This window comes from Kogia breviceps, chromosome 3 (genome assembly GCF_026419965.1).
Source record: "Kogia breviceps isolate mKogBre1 chromosome 3, mKogBre1 haplotype 1, whole genome shotgun sequence".
Lineage (NCBI taxonomy): Eukaryota > Metazoa > Chordata > Mammalia > Artiodactyla > Physeteridae > Kogia > Kogia breviceps.
Window position 1 is genome coordinate 31,692,523 of NC_081312.1, and position 18,104 is coordinate 31,710,626.

Consider the following 18,104-nt stretch of genomic DNA (forward strand, 5'->3'; position numbering starts at 1 on the left):
GCGACCAAGGTACTAGCCATAAAACTGCCCAAGAATATGATTTTTTTGTTATTTCTCTCTTTTTAGAGTCATCCCTGAAGAGGAATATTATACAGTCATCTTCCATGTTTGGTTTGAACCCACATACCAAGCCTACCCATCCATACACAAAGTCAGGCATTTTATTCCTCATTTAGCTGACTGAACAAAAGCCCCATGTGGGCATATATGGAAGCTAAGTGAAGTGACTAGTGAAACCATGGTGAGTGATATGAGGACTTCAAATACCCCCTCATACAATGTACACATGTCTTCTCCTCTTGTATGAGCTTGGTATTGGATGTTCTATTTTGAGTTTTCTGTGAATTGCTGCCAGATCCATCTGATTTTATGAATTGGCAGGCCCAAAGAAACCTAGCTGATACTCAGTGATTCAGGACGCGTGCTCATATGGGGCCACATGGACAAAAAGCTCATTTTGCTCAGGTTCCCCCAATGCACCGAGAGCTGTTTCTCCGTAGTCTGATGGCATGGCCTTGTTTCAAAACCCTACGGCCTACGTTGTGATTCTCCTCTGGGGCCTGCCACAGATTCCACACCACGTCTTTACCCCTACCACCAGTTTCCCACAGGGTCAAAGACATCAGCTGTGCCAGACTTTATGGCCCAAATTATGGCTTCTGCTTGCACAGGATAGCAAGAAAGCAAGGCCCTTTCTTGCCTTGTGTTCCCACTCAAAGATGGCCACCTTCATTATCATCCAGCATCGTATTCACAGGTGTGGAATGTTTGCTTCAATAACCCAAAGCGGCATATATACCAGCCATCACATTCCTTGTGGTAGGGAAGGCACCATGAAGCAATTTGCCTTTAGTCTCGGGGTATGTCTGAATATTACCTATACCACTGTAACCCTAAATACTCTGATAATGTGATTTGTCCCTGAATGTTTGTAAGGTTTATCTCCTAACCTTGGAATGTATATCTCCTTATAAGACCTCTAATGAACTAACCAACTCATGTTCACCTGGTCCCATCAGCATGATGCTGTTGATATAATGAATCAGTACGATGTCTTCTGTATGTTCTGAGAGTCTAATGCTGTTCAGACAATATTACACCAGATGTAGGAAGGTGGACATGGCCCTGGAGGCAAATATACAAATATGGTTATCCATGCCACATGAATGCTACCTCCTTTTGATGCTCTTTTCTGATCCAAATAGAAATTAACTAGTTTACCAAATCAATGGCTGCATGCTATGCACCTGAGGCCATTTTATTTCTTGTTTTTTTTAATTCTTTTCTTTCCTTTTTTGTGAGGCCATTTTAATATCCTCTAGCAATGATAGTATATCTGACATAGCAGCCACAATAAGACATTATACTTGGGAGATTTGTTCGTCTATAATCACTCATTTGGATCGATAAGTTTCCTGTAAAGTCTGGATTGGTGATTTCAATGGAGATGTGAAACGTACAACCACTACTGCCTCTTTTAGCCTTTAATGGTGACGCTTGTGTCTACCTTCCCACGGTGAACACAGTTCTAGTTGTTTCTTCTCAATTCTAGTTGTTTCTCTATCCCTGTCATATTGTCCCACAAGGAAATGGTTGTAGGTTTCTTGGGGAAAAGACTGGGAGAATCACTACATTATATATTTGTCATGATGTTGATATGTCCTTCCTCCTAGAAGCACAGCGATCTCTTTAGTCAACAGATTCTGTATTTGAAAATTAGCTTTGCAACATGAACTGAGCAGGCATCACTATTTTTTTTTTTTTTTTTTGGTGCAACCAATCTCAGTCTCCTGCTCCTCCAACTTTGCCTTCTTCTGATTCTAGATGTTAAGCAGCACTCTTTGGCTACTCATCTGTTTGTCTTAGAATGACATTGTCTGTTAGCACCTCAAAAGTCCTTAGGTAAAAGGTAAATCACTTCAGCTGCCCCACCAATATTGGCAATTTTTATTTGTTTGTTTGTTTGTTTTGCGGTACGCGGGCCTCTCACTGTTGTGGCTTCTCCCGTTGCACAGCACAGGCTCCGGACGTACAGGCTCAGTGGCCATGGCTCACGGGCCCAGCTGCTCCGCGGCATGTAGGATCTTCCTGGACCGGGGCACAAACCCGTGTCCCCTGCATCGGCAGGCGGACTATCAACCACTGTGCCACCAGGGAAGCCCTAATATTGTGTCTTTAGGAGATGGATTGTTTACTAAACTTATTGCGGTAATCATTTCATGATGTAAGTTACATCATTATGCTGTATACTTATACAGTGCTGTATGTCAATTACATCTCAATAAAATTGGAAGAAAACATTGTAATTAAAAAATATAAAATAAAAATTGTATAGGTAAAACTTTGAAAAAATTAAAAAAATAAATAAAGTGAAGGAGGCTCACCTGCTTATATTAAAGCATCAGCCTGAGGGGCAGGCATCTATTTTAACACTTACATCTGGGAGCCTGGTGGAATACTCTCCAGGGACAGAGACTGGCGGGTGCCATCTTCGCACTCTCCCTTTGCCATGCTCCAGAGCACCAGTATCTCCTGGAAGGGAGCTCTTACATGCGTCTGCTGCCCAGATCTTTGCAGCTGCTGCCAAAGGCATGCATCTTAACTGCCTGCCTCTGAAGGCCAGGGAAGTTTGTGTTCCTGTCCCATGGGACTGTAATAATTGATGTCACCTAGAAAGGAGCTCATACCCCTCTGTCTGGCACCCAGATATTTGTGGCTGCTGCCAGGAGATACCTCTACATTGCCTGCCTCTGGAGGGCAGTGGGGCTTAACCTCTTGGGACCCACAGGATTGTAGCCAAGAGAGAAAGAGTTCTTAAACAGCTACCACCCCCAGGACACAGCAAAAGGCAACAGACCCAAAAGCTTGGTGTTTCTGTGAAGGAAGCCTATTAGCTAATCATTATGACTGTGACCTGAGGAGCAGGCCTCTAACTAAACATTCATCTAAGGGCTGACTCTAATCCTCTTCAGAGACCTTGGAGGGCGGGCACTATCTTAAAGCTCTCCCTCTGCTACACTCCAGTGCACCAGTGTCTCATGGAGGGGAGTTTTACTCCACCATACTGCCGGTGACTTAGTTTTTTATGTCTGGTGGCCTGGTTTTTGCAGCTGCCACCAATGGGACACCCCTTGTTCACCTGGCTCTGGGGGACAGCAAGGGGTTGGGGTGGCTTGTATTCCCATCTCTCCCTTGCTTAGAAATCCCCTAGAAGTTTCCAGCTGCCCTTTAACATCTAGCTTCTCCACCCATCAGTCCATTCTAATACCAACTACTTACTCATTTACGCTTCTTTACAAATTTGCCTTATTTTCTCATTATCACTCTAGACTCCAATCCTTCCTCTTGGGTTTCTAAATTTTCCCTGTGCATCAACTCTGGGGCTCCACAGAAAGTGATACTTTTTTTGTTTGAGGGATACCCAACATATGTAGACAGTAAAGAGCTTTGCACCTAGGGAGGACATAAAGGACAAGCTGTAAGAATTCAAATTCTTCCAGAAACCTTCAAACAACTGGCAAGGGAAGTTGATATCAGGTTCGGTGATCATACAGTGTCGGGGAAACGGCTCTTGAAACCATGAAATGGTAAATTCCTTTAAGGAACCAGTAAAGGTAACTTTATAATAGTCCCCAAGAAGATCTTAATAGAGGAGGAATAAAATTTTGCACTAGACTTTTAAAAAATTAATTAATTAATTTTTAGCTGCGTTGGGTCTTTGTTGCTGTGCGTTGCTTTACTTGCAGCGACGTTGGCTATTCTTTCGTTGTGGTGGCAAGCTTGGCATTGCAGTGGCTTTTCTTGTTGCGAAGCACGGGCTCTAGGAGCGTCGGCTTAGTAGTTGTGGCTCACGGGCTCTAGAGTGCAGGCTCAGTAGTTGTGGCGTGCGGGCTTAGTTGCTCCGCGGCATGTGGGATCTTTCCAGACCAGGGATCGAATTCGTGTCCCTTGCATTGGCAGGAGGATTCTTAACAACTGCGCCACCAGGGAAGCCTCTGCACTAGATTTTTGCAAGATATGGTTTGGCTCACTTACTGTGAATGTTTCCTCCTGCGTCACAGCCAACTGCCTAGTTCTTCTTAATGGTAAATTTCCAATTTCTATAGTAATTGTTATGTTCGACTTTTAAATGATCATTTATGTTTTATCACCAAAACATCAATTTCTCTAGCTGTTCAATTTATTTACTACAATAGACTATAACTTGAAATTCTCATGTAATCACTTTTATTTTCTTTTACACGTTTTTATTTTCTGCCTCATCCTTAACATTACTTTTTTTCCCTTAATCTATTAATTGATTCTTTGTACTAACCAGCTTTCAGTTTTATTGATCCATTCTTCTGGTTTTGTTTGTTTTCCATTTCTTTTATCTTAGCTTTTCTTTTGACTAATTCTCTCTTTATACTTTCTCTTGGTTTTTTTTTTTTTTTTTTTGTAAGTCGGATATTTATTTTTTGTCATCTTAAATAATAGATTTCATATAAAATTTTTTCCTTTTTATTACTTGCCACATAACTTATAATTTCTATTTTAATACCCTTTTTGATTTGGGGGGTTATGCAAAGTAGTATTACTAATAGTGTTATAGATCTTAAAAGTTCTCAACACAAGGAAAAAATATTGTAACTATATGAGGTGATGAATGTTAACTAAATTTATTGTGGTAATCATTTCACAATATATATGTATATCCAGTTGTTATGTTGTTCACATTAATCTTATGTAATGTTATGTGTTAATTTATCTCAATAAAACTGAAAAAAAATTTAAAAATTGTTACATGATTTTGAAGTGGTACTTTAGTAAGCAGATTTACTTTTGAGGTGTCAAGTTCTATTTTTATTGGATGTGCATTGTGTTTTGATGTATAGGAAACTTTATAGTACAATGGTGTTTGACTTTTCTTTTTAAACCGGAGCAACAGATCTCACTCAAGCACTTAAAACACACATACAGATAGGTCATTTTTAAAAATGGTTTCCTTTCCAAAAAGTTTATCTTCAGATTAAAATACACTTTACTTGCCCTGGATTCAAAGATTTGTCTTTACATTTATCAATATGTTTTTCTGCAAAGGTTTTTAAACATAAATTTCAATAGATTAAATCCTGTTTCACCATTGACTTATATCATAAAAGCACACATTCACTTGCTCAAAAAGGAAGCCCTGGTTAGCGTAATTGACAGTATTCAGAAAGCTTTCAATGGACTTTATAGTCCCATGGCAATTGGAAAGTTAGAATTTTCCTGATTTTCTCTACCTCATGAAACTTGTTTTTAATCAAGGTAGTAAGTGTACTTCAAGACAATGCAATTAACTTTGAATTGTTTTGCTTTCACTAATCTGTACAGAAGAGATCTCTAGCACTTTTGTATAGAAGAGTTACCTTTGATTTTTCTCCAAAGTGTTACCGGGCAGATTTTTGTTTGGCTTAGGAATCAGTAATGGGGGATTCTTCACTGTATAGCGTGGTATGGGAAACTCTTGCCACCTTTCCAGTTGCCATTTCATTTGTTTTTCCAAAAAGTATGAATTATGGTTTACGACTATGAAAAAAGTCATGGAGGACAGAAATGTGTTAGACACAGTCCCATTCATCCCATAGCCTATACTCTATAAAAAGTAATAAGACAAGTACATGAATAATTCTAAAACTGGATTGTTAATGATCACTATCATAGGAGAAATGTGCAATAAAGGCAAAACAGTGAATTTCCTAATTGAATAATGTCAAGGACTAATTTTAAGTGGTTTGAAATTGGACTGAATTGGAAACTGAGTAGCCAGCTCTCTAGTTCTAGCCACAGAAATTAGATAGAATGGAGGGAAAGACTGCTTACCCCCTCCAAAAGGAGATCTTTGTGGAATGTTGACTTTGAGGTGTTAGAAAACCATTTAGGTTACTGGAAATGTACCAGAAGTCACCCACACTGTGATAAAATTTGAAGCCAAGGTGAAAGTTGAGTTTACCCAGCAAAAGAGGATAGAGCAATAGTTCTCAGTGTAGTCCCTGGACCACCACCAGCAGCAGCAGCGTCTGGATGCTTGTCAGAAAATCCAGTTTTTCAGGTCCCATTCCAGATCTACTGAATCAGAAACCTTGGGGATGGGACAGAGCAATCTGTGTTTTGATAAAGTCTCCAGGGGGTCCTGTGCACACTAGAGTCTGAGAGTCACTGGGACAAATTTAAAAAATGGAAGAGAGCGAAAGACCCCAGTTGAAGGTTTGTAAGGCTGAAGAAGACAAAAAGAAGTCTCAAAGTTGGAGAAGATCCATGGGAGCCAAACATTCATGGAAGCCAGGGGAGGAGAGAATTTCAAGAAGGAGATAATCAGTATTGTCAAATGTTATAGGAAGTTTAGTTCAAGTTGGGACATTCGTACTAGTTCACAAAGAGTACAAATGTGAACTATTGTGCAAGCTTCTTAACCTTTCTGAGCCTCAATTTGTGCACCTGTAAAATGCGTCTGGAATCATGCTCTTCCAAAATTTTAAGATTTTTAGTGAATTAAATTATATACTAGATGTCAATTATGAAACCAGATGATTCATGAAGTAATCTTTCTGTACCATAGCCATTAAATCTGGCCATAGTTCTAAAACCTAACTTCAGTATTAAAGCTCTCAAGATTGGTGATTTTGATAACAACACTCCCATATACTTGCAGGAGTTAAGTGATGGTAGAGAAGATACTGGAGGATTATGTAACTTGGCTAGATATCAAGAACATACTAGTGCTGCAGGACTGGCATGGATGGTGGAGATGCCTTGTTTTCTGGATGTAAATTTTGATAAACTGCCACATGGAAGTGTGACAGTTAAGATGGCTGGGTCAACTATTTTTCTGTTTATTAACACTAGAAACACACAGATGGGATCTGAGTCATATTTATGGGAAAGCAGCAGAAGCCATACTGATGAGCTATTTTGTGTTTTTTGTGAGAATTGTAAAATGATGACAAATATCACTTTGATTTAACAGATAGATATACTAAGGTACACAGTAGTGATGCTTAAAGTGAGAATATATATTATTTGTTAGGTGCTTAAATTCCTCACTGCCCCAAATTTTGTTTCATGAAAATCTTCCAGCATACTTGTAATTCTTACTATTTATTTGCTCCTTCAAGATCATTTCAATGTTCTTAATAAGTGCTTATTTGGGGCTTCCCTGGTGGCGCAGTGGTTGAGAGTCCGCCTGCCAATGCAGGGGACACGGGTTCGTGCCCCGGTCCGGGAAGATCCCACGTGCCGCGGAGCGGCTGGGCCCGTGAGCCGTGGCCGCTGAGCCTGCGCGTCCGGAGCCTGCGCTCCGCAACGGGAGAGGCCACAGCGGTGAGAGGTCCACGTACGGGAAAAAAAAAAAAAAAAAAAAAAAAAAAAAGTGCTTATTTGGATGATGGACTAAATGGGAGACTGAAGACCCAATATTCACTTAAATTAAATATATGCTTTATCTGAAAAGCATAACAGATTATTAGCTATGGCATTACCTAGAATACATGTATATGATTTAATCCATTATTAACTATTAGCTGAGTGCCAGCCTTTATTGATGTCAGATCCATAAGGTAACATTTTGGTTCAGAAAAAGATGGCGGAAGAGTAAGAAGCGGAGATCTCCTTCCTCCTCACAGAGACATCAGAAATACATCTACACGTGGAACTTCTCCTATAGAACACCCACCGAACGCTGGCAGAAGACCTCAGACCTCCAAAAAGGTAAGAAACTCCCCACATATCTGGGTAGGGCAAAAGAAAAAAGAATAAACAGGGACAAAAGAATAGGGACGGGACCTACGCCAGTGGGAGGGAGCCGTGAAGGAGGAAAGACTCCCACACACTAGAGGCCCCTTCGCGGGCGGAGACTGCGGGCGCCGGAGGGGGAAGCTCCGGAGCCGCTGAGGAGAGCGCAGCCACAGGGGTGCGGAGGGCAAAGCGGAGAGATTCCCGCAGAGGATCGGTGCCGACCGGCACTCACCAGCCCGAGAGGCTTGTCTGCTCGCCTGCCGGGGCGGGCGGGGCCGGGAGCTGAGGCTCGGGCTTCAGTCGGATCCCAGGGAAAGGTCTGGAGTTGGCAGAGTGAAGACAGCTTGAAGGGGGCTAGTGCGCCACGGCTGGCCGGGAGGGAGTTCGGGAGAAGTCTGGAGCTGCCGAAGAGGCAAGAGACCTTTTCCTCCCTCTTTGCTGCCTGGGCGCGAGGAGAGGGGATTAAGTGCGCCGCTTGAAGGAGCCCCAGGGGCGGGCGTGGAGCTGCCGAAGAGACAAGAGACTTTTTCTTGCCTCTTTGCTTCCTCGGGTGTGAGGTGAGGGGATTAAGAGCACCGTGTAGAGGAACTCCAGAAACGGGCGCGAGCCGCGTCTGTCGGCACAGACAGTAGAGACGGGTGTCGGACGCTAAGGTTGCTGCCGCCACCACCAAGAGGCCTGTGTGTGAGCACAGGTCACTCTCCACACCGGCCCTCCCGGGAGCCTGTGCGGCCCGCCACTGCCGGGGTCCCGGGATCCAGGGACAGCTTCCCCGGGAGAACGCACGGCGCGTCTTGGGCCTGTGCAGCGTCACGCCGGCCTCTGCCGCCGCGGACTCGCCCCGCCCCTGTGCCACTCCCTCCCCCCAGCCTGAGTGAGCTGGAGCCCCCGAATCAACTGCTCCTTTAACATCGTCCTGTCTGAGCGAAGGGCAGTCGCACTCGGACAACCTACACTTAGAGGCGGGACCAAGTCCAAAGCTGAACCCCAGGAGCTGTGTGAACAGAGAGGAGAGGGGGAGGTCTCTCCCAGCAGCCTCAGAAGCGGCGGATTAAAGCTCCACAATCAACTTTAAGTGCCCTGCAGCTGTTGAAAACCTGAATAGACAACGAATCATCCCAAGTTGAGGAGGTGGACTTTGGGAGCAAGATATACTATTATTTCCCCCTTTTTTTTCTTTTTGTGAGTGTGTATGTGTGTGCTGCTGTGTGAGATTTTGTCTGTATAGCTTTGCTTTCACCATTTGTCCTAGGGTTAGACCGACCCATTTTTCTGTTTTTTTTTTTTTTTTTTAAAGGAAATTTTTCTTCTTAATAATTATTTTTTAATTATTTTTTATTTTAATAACTATACTTTATACTACTCTGTCTTCTCCCTTTCTTTCTTCCTTTCTTCCTTCCTTTCTTCCCTCCTTCCCTCCTTTCTCCCTTCCTTCCCCCCTTCTTTCCTCCCTTCCTCTCTTCCTTCCTCCCTTTCTTCCTCTGCACCTTCCTTCCTTCCTTTCTTGCTTCCTTCCTTCATTTATTCCTTCCTTTCTTCCTTCCTTTCCTCCCTCCCTCCTTCCTTCCTTTTCTTTCCTTTCTATTTATTCTACCTTTTATTTTGAGCCGTGTGGATTAAAGGTTCTTGGCGCCCCAGCCAGGCACCAGGGCGGTGTCCCTGAGGTGGGAGAACCAACCTCAAGACATTAGTCCATAAGAGACCTCCCAGCTCCACGTAATATCAGATGGCGAAAATCTCCCAGAGATCTCCATCTCAACACCAAGACCCAGCTTCAATCAAGGACCAGCAAAGAACAGTGCTGGACACCCTATCCCCAACAAAGAGCAAGACAGGTCTACAGCCCCATCCATTAGCAGAGAGGCTGCCTAAAATCATAATAAGGTAACCAACATCCCCAAACACACCACCAGACGAGGACCTGCCCATCAGAAAGACAAGATCCAGCCTCATCCACCAGAACAGAGGCACTAGTCCTCCCAACCAGGGAATCTACTCAACCCACTGAACCAACCTTAGCCACTGGGGACAGCCACCAAAAACAACAGGAACTACGAACCTGCAGCGTGCAAAAAGGAGACCCCAAACACAATAAGATAAGCGAAATGAGAAGACAGAAAAACACACAACAGATGAAGGAGCAAGATAAAAACACACCAGACCTAACAGATGAAGAGGTAATAGCCAATCTACCTGAAAGAGAATTTAGAATAATGATGGTGAAGATGATGCAAAATCTTGGAAATAGAATAGACAATTTGCAAGAAACAGTTAACAGGGACCTAGAAGAAATAAAGAGGAAGCAAGAAACGATGAGCAACACAATAAATGAAATTAAAAATACTCTAGATGGGATCAATAGCAGAATAACTGAGGCAGAAGGACGGATAAGTGACCTGGAAGATAAAATAGTGGAAATAACTACTGCAGAGCAGAAGAAAGAAAAAAGAATGAAAAGAACTGAGGACAGTCTCAGAGACCTCTGGGACAACATTAAACGCACCAACATTCGAATTATAGGGGTCCCAGAAGAAGAAGAGAAAAAGAAAGGGACTGAGAAAATATTTGAAGAGATTATAGTTGAAAACTTCCCTAATATAGGAAAGGAAATAATCAATCAAGTTCAGGAAGCACAGAGAGTTCCATACAGGGTAAACCCAAAGAGAAACACGCCAATACACATAATAATCAAACTGTCAAAAATTAAATACAAAGAAAACATATTAAAAGCAGCAAGGGAAAAACAACAAATAACACACAAGGGAATCCCCATAAGATTAACATCTGATCTTTCAGCAGAAACTCTACAAGCCAGAAGGGAGTGGCAGGACATATTTAAAGTGATGAAGGAAAAAAACCTACAACCAAGATTACTCTACCCAGCAAGGATCTCATTCAGATTTGATGGAGAAATTAAAACCTTTACAGACAAGCAAAAGCTGAGAGAGTTCAGCACCACCAAACCAGCTCTACAACAAATCCTAAAGGAACTTCTCTAGGCAAGAAACACAAGAGAAGGAAAAGACCTACAAGAACAGCCCGAAACAATTAAGTAAATGGTAATAGGAACATACATATCGATAATTACCTTAAATGTAAATGGATTAAATGCTCCCACCAAAAGACACAGACTGGCTGAATGGATACAAAAACAAGACCCATATATATGCTGTCTACAAGAGACCCACTTCAGACCTAGGGACACATACAGACTGAAAGTAAGGGGATGGAAAAAGATATTCCATGCAAATGGAAATCAGAAGAAAGCTGGAGTAGCAATTCTCATATCAGACAAAATAGACTTTAAAATAAAGACTATTACAAGAGACAAAGAAGGACACTACATAATGATCAAGGGATCGATCCATGAAGAAGATATAACAATTGTAAATATTTATGCACCCAACATAGGAGCACCTCAATACATAAGGCAAATACTAACAGCCTTAAAAGGGGAAATCGACAGTAACACAATTATAATGGGGGACTTTAACACCCCACTTTCACCAATGGACAGATCATCCAAAATGAAAATAAATAAGGAAACACAAGCTTTAAATGATACATTACACAAGATGGACTTAATTGATATTTATAGGACATTCCATCCAAAAACAACAGAATACACATTTTTCTCAAGTGCTCATGGAACATTCTCCAGGATTGATCATATATTGGGTCACAAATCTAGCCTTGGCAAATTTAAGAAAATTGAAATTGTATCAAGTATCTTTTCCGACCACAACGCTATGAGACTAGATATCAATTATAGGAAAAGATCTGTAAAAAATACAAACACATGGAGGCTAAACAATACACTACTTAATAACGAAGTGATCACTGAAGAAATCAAAGAGGAAATCAAAAAATACTTAGAAACAAATGACAATGGAGACACAACGACCCAAAACCTATGGGATACAGCAAAAGCAGTTCTAAGAGGCAAGTTTATAGCAATACAATCATACCTTAAGAAACAGGAAACATCTCGAATAAACAACCTAACTTTGCACTTAAAGCAATTAGAGAAAGAAGAACAAAAAAACCCCAAATTTAGCAGAAGGAAAGAAATCATAAAGATCAGATCAGAAATAAATGAAAAAGAAGTGAAGGAAACAATAGCAAAGATCAATAAAACTAAAAGCTGGTTCTTTGAGAAGATAAATAAAATTGATAAACCATTAGCCAGACTCATCAAGAATAAAAGGGAGAAGACTCAAATCAATAGAATTAGAAGTGAAAAAGGAGATGTAACAACTGACACTGCAGAAATACAAAAGATTATTAGAGATTACTACAAGCAACTGTATGGCAATAAAATGGACAACCTGGAAGAAATGGACAAATTCTTAGAAATGCACAACCTGCCGAGACTGAACCAGGAAGAAATAGAAAATTTGAACAGACCAATCACAAGCACTGAAATTGAAACTGTGATTAAAAATCTTCCAGCAAACAAAAGCCCAGGACCAGATGGCTTCACAGGCGAATTCTATCAAACATTTAGAGAAGAGCTAACACCTATCCTTCTCAAACTCTTCCAACAGATAGCAGAGGGAGGAACACTCCCAAACTCATTCTATGAGGCTAACATCACCCTGATACCAAAACCAGACAAAGACGTCACAAAGAAAGAAAACTACAGACCAATATCACTGATGAACATAGATGCAAAAATCCTCAACAAAATATTAGCAAACAGAATCCAACAGCACATTAAAAGGATCATACACCATGATCAAGTGGGGTTTATCCCAGGAATGCAAGGATTCTTCAATATACGCAAATCAATCAACGTGATACACCATATCAACAAACTGAAGGAGAAAAACCATATGATCATCTCAATAGATGCAGAGAAAGCTTTTGACAAAATTCAACACTCATTTATGATAAAAACCCTGCAGAAAGTAGGCATACAGGGAACTTGCCTTTTAATATCTTTTTGTAATTCTCACCTCATTTCTGGCTCTTTGTTTATTAGCCTTATTCTTTCCTCTGATTTCCTCTACCATTTCTACTTCAGATATTACAAAGTAGCCTATACCATTTAATACTTTGTCTTAGTTATTATGCCACACACTTGTTCCGTTATACCTGGTTAAAGGGTGTAGCCACAGAGCTAATATAATGAAAGCTGGAACACATTTCCAGGGTTTCCTACTGAGAGCAACCCTGCCTTAAATAGAAAGAACTAAATACTAAGGAAAAGCAAAAGACATTTAATTTTGGAAGTTAGGCTCCTGCTTATCTTTTGATTAAATGCAGAGAACCAAGAATATCTGCCTTTAATCAGACTTTCTAAATTAATGAACTGTGGGTCGTTGGACAATGATCATGCAATGTTTTTTCTTTCCAAAGACATTTTCTTTAAATCAGTGAATATTTTGCAATACTCTATTTCCCATTTTAAGTTCTTTTACTCTTTTCTTGAGTAGGAACTCTTAAAAACAAGAGTAGTACTCTGATAAAAATATACGATCCTGAGGCAAGGGAAAAGAGTTGGACTAGAATTACTGTGTAAAGAATTGTTAATAGTGAGGGAAGGCCACTGCCCCTTGGAGTGGGACCACTGTCTGAGCTTTCTCCATAGGCTGTAAAGTCACAGTAGGGAGGAGCACACTCGTGTCTACAGTGGCAATGTTTTTCATCGTTGTATACTCCTCTCTCATGATATTTCTATAATTTGCAGAGTTGAGGATTGAATAATTGACACAGCTCCTTCTCGTACATATCTTGCCTAGAGCATGCAAGGTGCCATCTTTTACTTCTCCAATATCAACTGTATCCCTCCCAAAGTGGTAGCTGGTTTCCCAACACTTGGTACCGTTAACAGTGTTATGTGAATTATGGCGTTGTGTTATTTTAGATTGGGAATTGTTTCTATATATTCACACTGCACTCTTTCACACAAAATATTTGAAGGCAGATATCTTTTGTATGTTGAATTTCCACGCCATATTGGCCACAACAGTCTCCTTGCACATTAATTGTTTTGTAGCAGCTTGGGGGGCACTCCTTGCTGTTTGGTCAAAAATATATTGACATTGTTTATTGTGGCTGTTGTACATTTTGTGATAACAGTAGGTGCTGTCACCATAAGGCATCCCATCCTGCACATAGAAATTGTCAGGGCATCACCTTGAACTTCCATTGTACCACTCAGGAAGGTCACATTTACTGACATGTGCTCTACGGAGCATTCCAAGAGAAGCAAACTTACATTTTACATAGCAAGGTCCGAAAGCACAGTCTGCCCAAGGTTTCAGATCCCTTCTGCACCAACATTCTGATCCACAGTCACAACAATCTTCTTTACCTTCCACTACCTTGTTACCACATTGTTCCAATGGGATAATGTTTTGAGAAGCTGGTGTATTCATCAGACAGACTCCCTTGTGGTTAATAAGGTTAAAATAACTTCCATAACTGCAGGTGCTAAAAGCACTGGTATTTGTATTATAGGCATTCATGATGCAGTGTTTTTTCCTACATGAACAGAATTCCTCTGAGACATACCAAGATTATGACCCAGTTGGTGAGTAATGACCACTGCAGAATGAAAGAAATCGATTTATCTTTGAGAAATTTATAAACTGCTAGCCCAAAATGACAGTAGCACATTCCTGAGATTCAGGCCAACTTAAATATATTAGGAAAATCCTTGCACACAAACAGATCCCCCAAATCAGGTGGCAGACGGGGATAAAGATGAATACTTTTCCATTCACTGAAACTGTCAAGAAGTTGCCTCACGTGTTGTTCAACATTTATAAGATTCCCCTGGTTCCAAATCTCAATCCCAATTAAAGAAACATGAAGGCCTAGCCATAGGTAGATGGAATCTGTTACATTGATCACATTCAATATATCTTCTGCTGCCTTTGAGACATTGTTATTTGAATAATTGAAACTAATTGTCCACCACCACAAGCACACTCCACAAAGGGCCAGTGGGCCCACCAGCCATGGAAATGGCCATTTTGTGGCATTGTGGCAGTTTTGAATTCTCTGCCTTGAGCTCCAGCTTCTGACATATTTATTTCCTCTTCTAAGCTGCATTTCATGGGAATTGAACCTTGTTACTGTCTTATACAACTGGTGTTCAAATGTGGTAGAGTCCTTAAGGGTTCTGTTTCATAAGTGAGATCATTTATCGGTGGCATCCCTCGAAAGGCCCCCAAATGATGGACAACCAGGGAATTGGGAGCCCTTCCACATAACCATGAGAGTAGCAGTTATTTTGGATGAACGGTTGATTCTCATGGAAGCCGCCCTGCTCCATGTAGGTAGGTGTCTGGAAAGCAAGAGCTTCTTAGGCTGTAGATGAATGACGTGGGTGCAGCTGTTGGCCAGCCCGCGGGACACGTCGAAGGCTCCACGTGCACTCGGGGCGTTGGAGGCCTTCCAGGGAAGCACCACGTGGCAGACCAAGTGCCAGTTGGGCTGGGTTTGTGAGGAGCCCGCGGGGGGCCAGGAGTACCTGGAGCCTGAGCCGCAGGAGGGCACCCAGCCCACACCGCTTTCCACGATGCGGCCTTTTGGAGAGCTTGGGTGCAACTGTCAGCTGTGCTAGGAAGGTGGGTGTTAGAGACTTGAGTCCGAAACTCTGCTTCCGAGGCAAATCCTCTTCCAAGGCGGGAACCCCGCCTCCTGGGTTCGGCGGCCGCCGCCCCGCCCCAAAGAAAAAGGGCGGTTCCTCAGTGTTGGTCCGTTATAGGGAACTGGCGCCAGTGTTCCAGGATCTGGGAGCTGGTCACAGAGAGACTTAAGGGAAAAAGCAGAGTGAGAACAAGAGGGAACTGAGCAGGCAGTCACTCGGTTTGGAGGGGAGGAGTGAGAGGGTGTACAGTAGAGGAGAGACAGCAGCAAAAGGGTGCACTGGGGTGATGGGAATTCAATTCAGAAGAGAGAAATGTAGGGAATCTTAGCACTCTGGAACCAGAGGCTTTGGAAATTGAGAGCCCAAGCCTGGTTCACTTCTTGGTGTCGGTCCTGAACAAAAAGGCAAAACTGAATTTTCATTTACTTGTTTCCACTGTGGGCTGATAAAGCTAAAGCCAGCAGCTGGTTGTCTGTAACAGCGATATAATGTAAGTGGGCTTCCGTGAGGAAGACTAAGAGGGTGTTACTGCATTTTTGCTAAACTGCTGCAGTAGATAGTGAAGTGTGTGTGTGTGTGTGTGTGTGTGTGTGTGTGTGTGTGTGTGTGTGTGTGTGTGAGAGAGAGAGAGAGAGAGAGAGAGAGAGAGAGAGAGAGTTAGGGACTGCCAATACTTTAATACAGTATCATTTTTTCACCCCTTTAAATTTTTATTTTAATAAAACAGCTTTATTGCAGTTTATTTAATCTACAGTAAACTGCACATACTTAAATTGTGTAACAAGCTAAATTTTGACATATGTGTACACCCCTGAAACCTTCACCATTATTTCCTTATCTGTTTTCCTGTTGATGAACATTTGGTTAGTTTCTAGTTTGAGGCTATTACAAATGAAGCTACTATGAGCCTTCATGTATAAATCTTTGTATGAACCTGATCTTTCTTTTCTCTTGGGTAAAAACTTGGGAGTGGATTAAAGTATATGTTCCCATCTTTTGCCTATTTCTTGGGGAGTTGTTTCTTTTCTTACAGAGTTTTGAGATTTTTATATATTTTGAATAGTCCTTTAGCAAATATATTTTTTGAAAATATTTTATCCCAATCTGTGGCTTGTCTCTTCATTCTCTTAATAAAATATTTTAAAGAGAAGTTTGTAGTTTTGATGAAGTTCAACTTATCAATTTGTTCTTTTATGGATTTTGCATTCTCTACCATATCTAAGAAATCTTTGCTTAATCCTAGGCCCTAGGTTTAAAAGATTTCTCCTAAAAAGAAAAAGAAATTCTCCTCTGTTTACTTTTAGAAGTTTTATAGTTTTCGGTTTTACATGTTGGACTGTGGTCTATTTTGGACTAATTTTTGTATGTGGTTCAAGGTATGAAAGTAAGTTCTTTTGTTTTCCATTCAGTTGTTCCAGCACTGTATGTAAAAAGACTATCCTTTCTCCAGTGATTTACCTTTGTACACTTGTCAAAAATCTGTTGCCAAATTTGTGTGGGTGTATTTCTAGTCTTTCTATTCTGTTCTATTGATCTGTCTATTGTTACACAAATAACCCACTGTTTTGAGACTGAAACTTTATATGTCTTGAAATCAGAAAATGGTAGTCCTCCAACTTTTTCTTCTTTTTCAAAGTGGATTGGCTATTCTAGATCTTTTGCATTTCTATTTGAATTTTAGAATCAGTTTGTCAAATTCTACAAGTAAAACCTTCTGGTTGATCATTCTGGGAAAATTGACATCTTAATGATGTTAATTATTCAGATCAGTGAATAAGATCTCACCGCTTATTTAGGTTGGTGTTAATTTCTTTTTTTTTTCTTTCTTTTTTTTTTTTTTTTTTTTTGTGGTACGTGGGCCTCTCACTGTTGTGGCCTCTCCTATTGTGGAGCACAGGCTCCAGACGCGCAGGCTCAGCGGCTATGGCTCACGGGTCTAGCCACTCCGCGGCATGTGGGATCTTCCCAGACCGGGGCATGAACCCGTGTCCCTGCATCATCAGGCAGACTCTCAACCACTGCGCCACTATTGAAGCCCTAGGTTGGTGTTAATTTCTCTCAATGATGTTTATAGTTTTAAGTTACAGGTTTTTCACAGCTTTTATAAGAATTATTGCTAAGTACTTAATTTTTTTTTTGCTGTGTAACAGTATTCTTTAAAAATTTTAATTTCCAGTTGTTCATTGCTAGTATATAAAAATAGAATTGACTGCTGAATATTCATCTTGTGTCCTTTGAGCTTGTTAAACTCATTAGTTCTAGTACCTTTTTTATAGATTCCCTCAGATTTCTACATAGACATCTATAAATGTCATCTATAAATAAAGACAATTTTAAATCTTCCTTTCTAATCTTGAATCCTTTTATTTCTCTTTCTTGTCTGATTGCACTGGCCAGAACCTCTTGTTTTATTTCTGATTTTAGGGGGAAGGTATTCAGTCTTTTACCATTAAAATCTACCATTAGCTGTAGATTCTTCCAGAGATGCCCTTTATCATGTTGAAAAGTTCCCTTCTATTGACAGTTTTCTGGGAGTTATTATTAGGAATGGATGTTGGATTTTGTCAAATGATTTTTCTGATCTGTTGATGTGATCAGATTGTTACTGGGCTTTCTCCGGATTCTTGGACAGCAGTAGCATAGAAGTGAATAGCACTCCCAAAAGATTCTCAGGCAAGCAATACTTTTTATTGAAAGGATAGCTTGTGCACAAGGGAGATGGTGAAAGAGTGCCAACTTCCCAAGG

General features: G+C 41.0%; 1 protein-coding gene across 3 annotated transcripts in view; it reads left to right on the forward strand.

Annotated features, from left to right (window-relative positions):
- MED6 (mediator complex subunit 6) overlaps positions 1 to 4,760 on the forward strand; it is a 185,631-nt gene extending 180,871 nt beyond the window's left edge. Inside the window, exon 9 of one of the 3 annotated variants that reach the window (XM_067028242.1) lies at positions 67 to 3,704. In XM_067028242.1, coding sequence (XP_066884343.1) covers positions 67 to 176 — 110 coding nt within the window. In that variant the 3' untranslated portion in view covers positions 177 to 3,704. Of the gene's footprint in view, positions 1 to 66; positions 3,705 to 3,960 lie in introns of those variants that run through there. The other 2 variants (XM_067028241.1, XM_067028240.1) reach the window with 2 other exon arrangements.
- Positions 4,761 to 18,104: the final 13,344 nt, after the last annotated feature.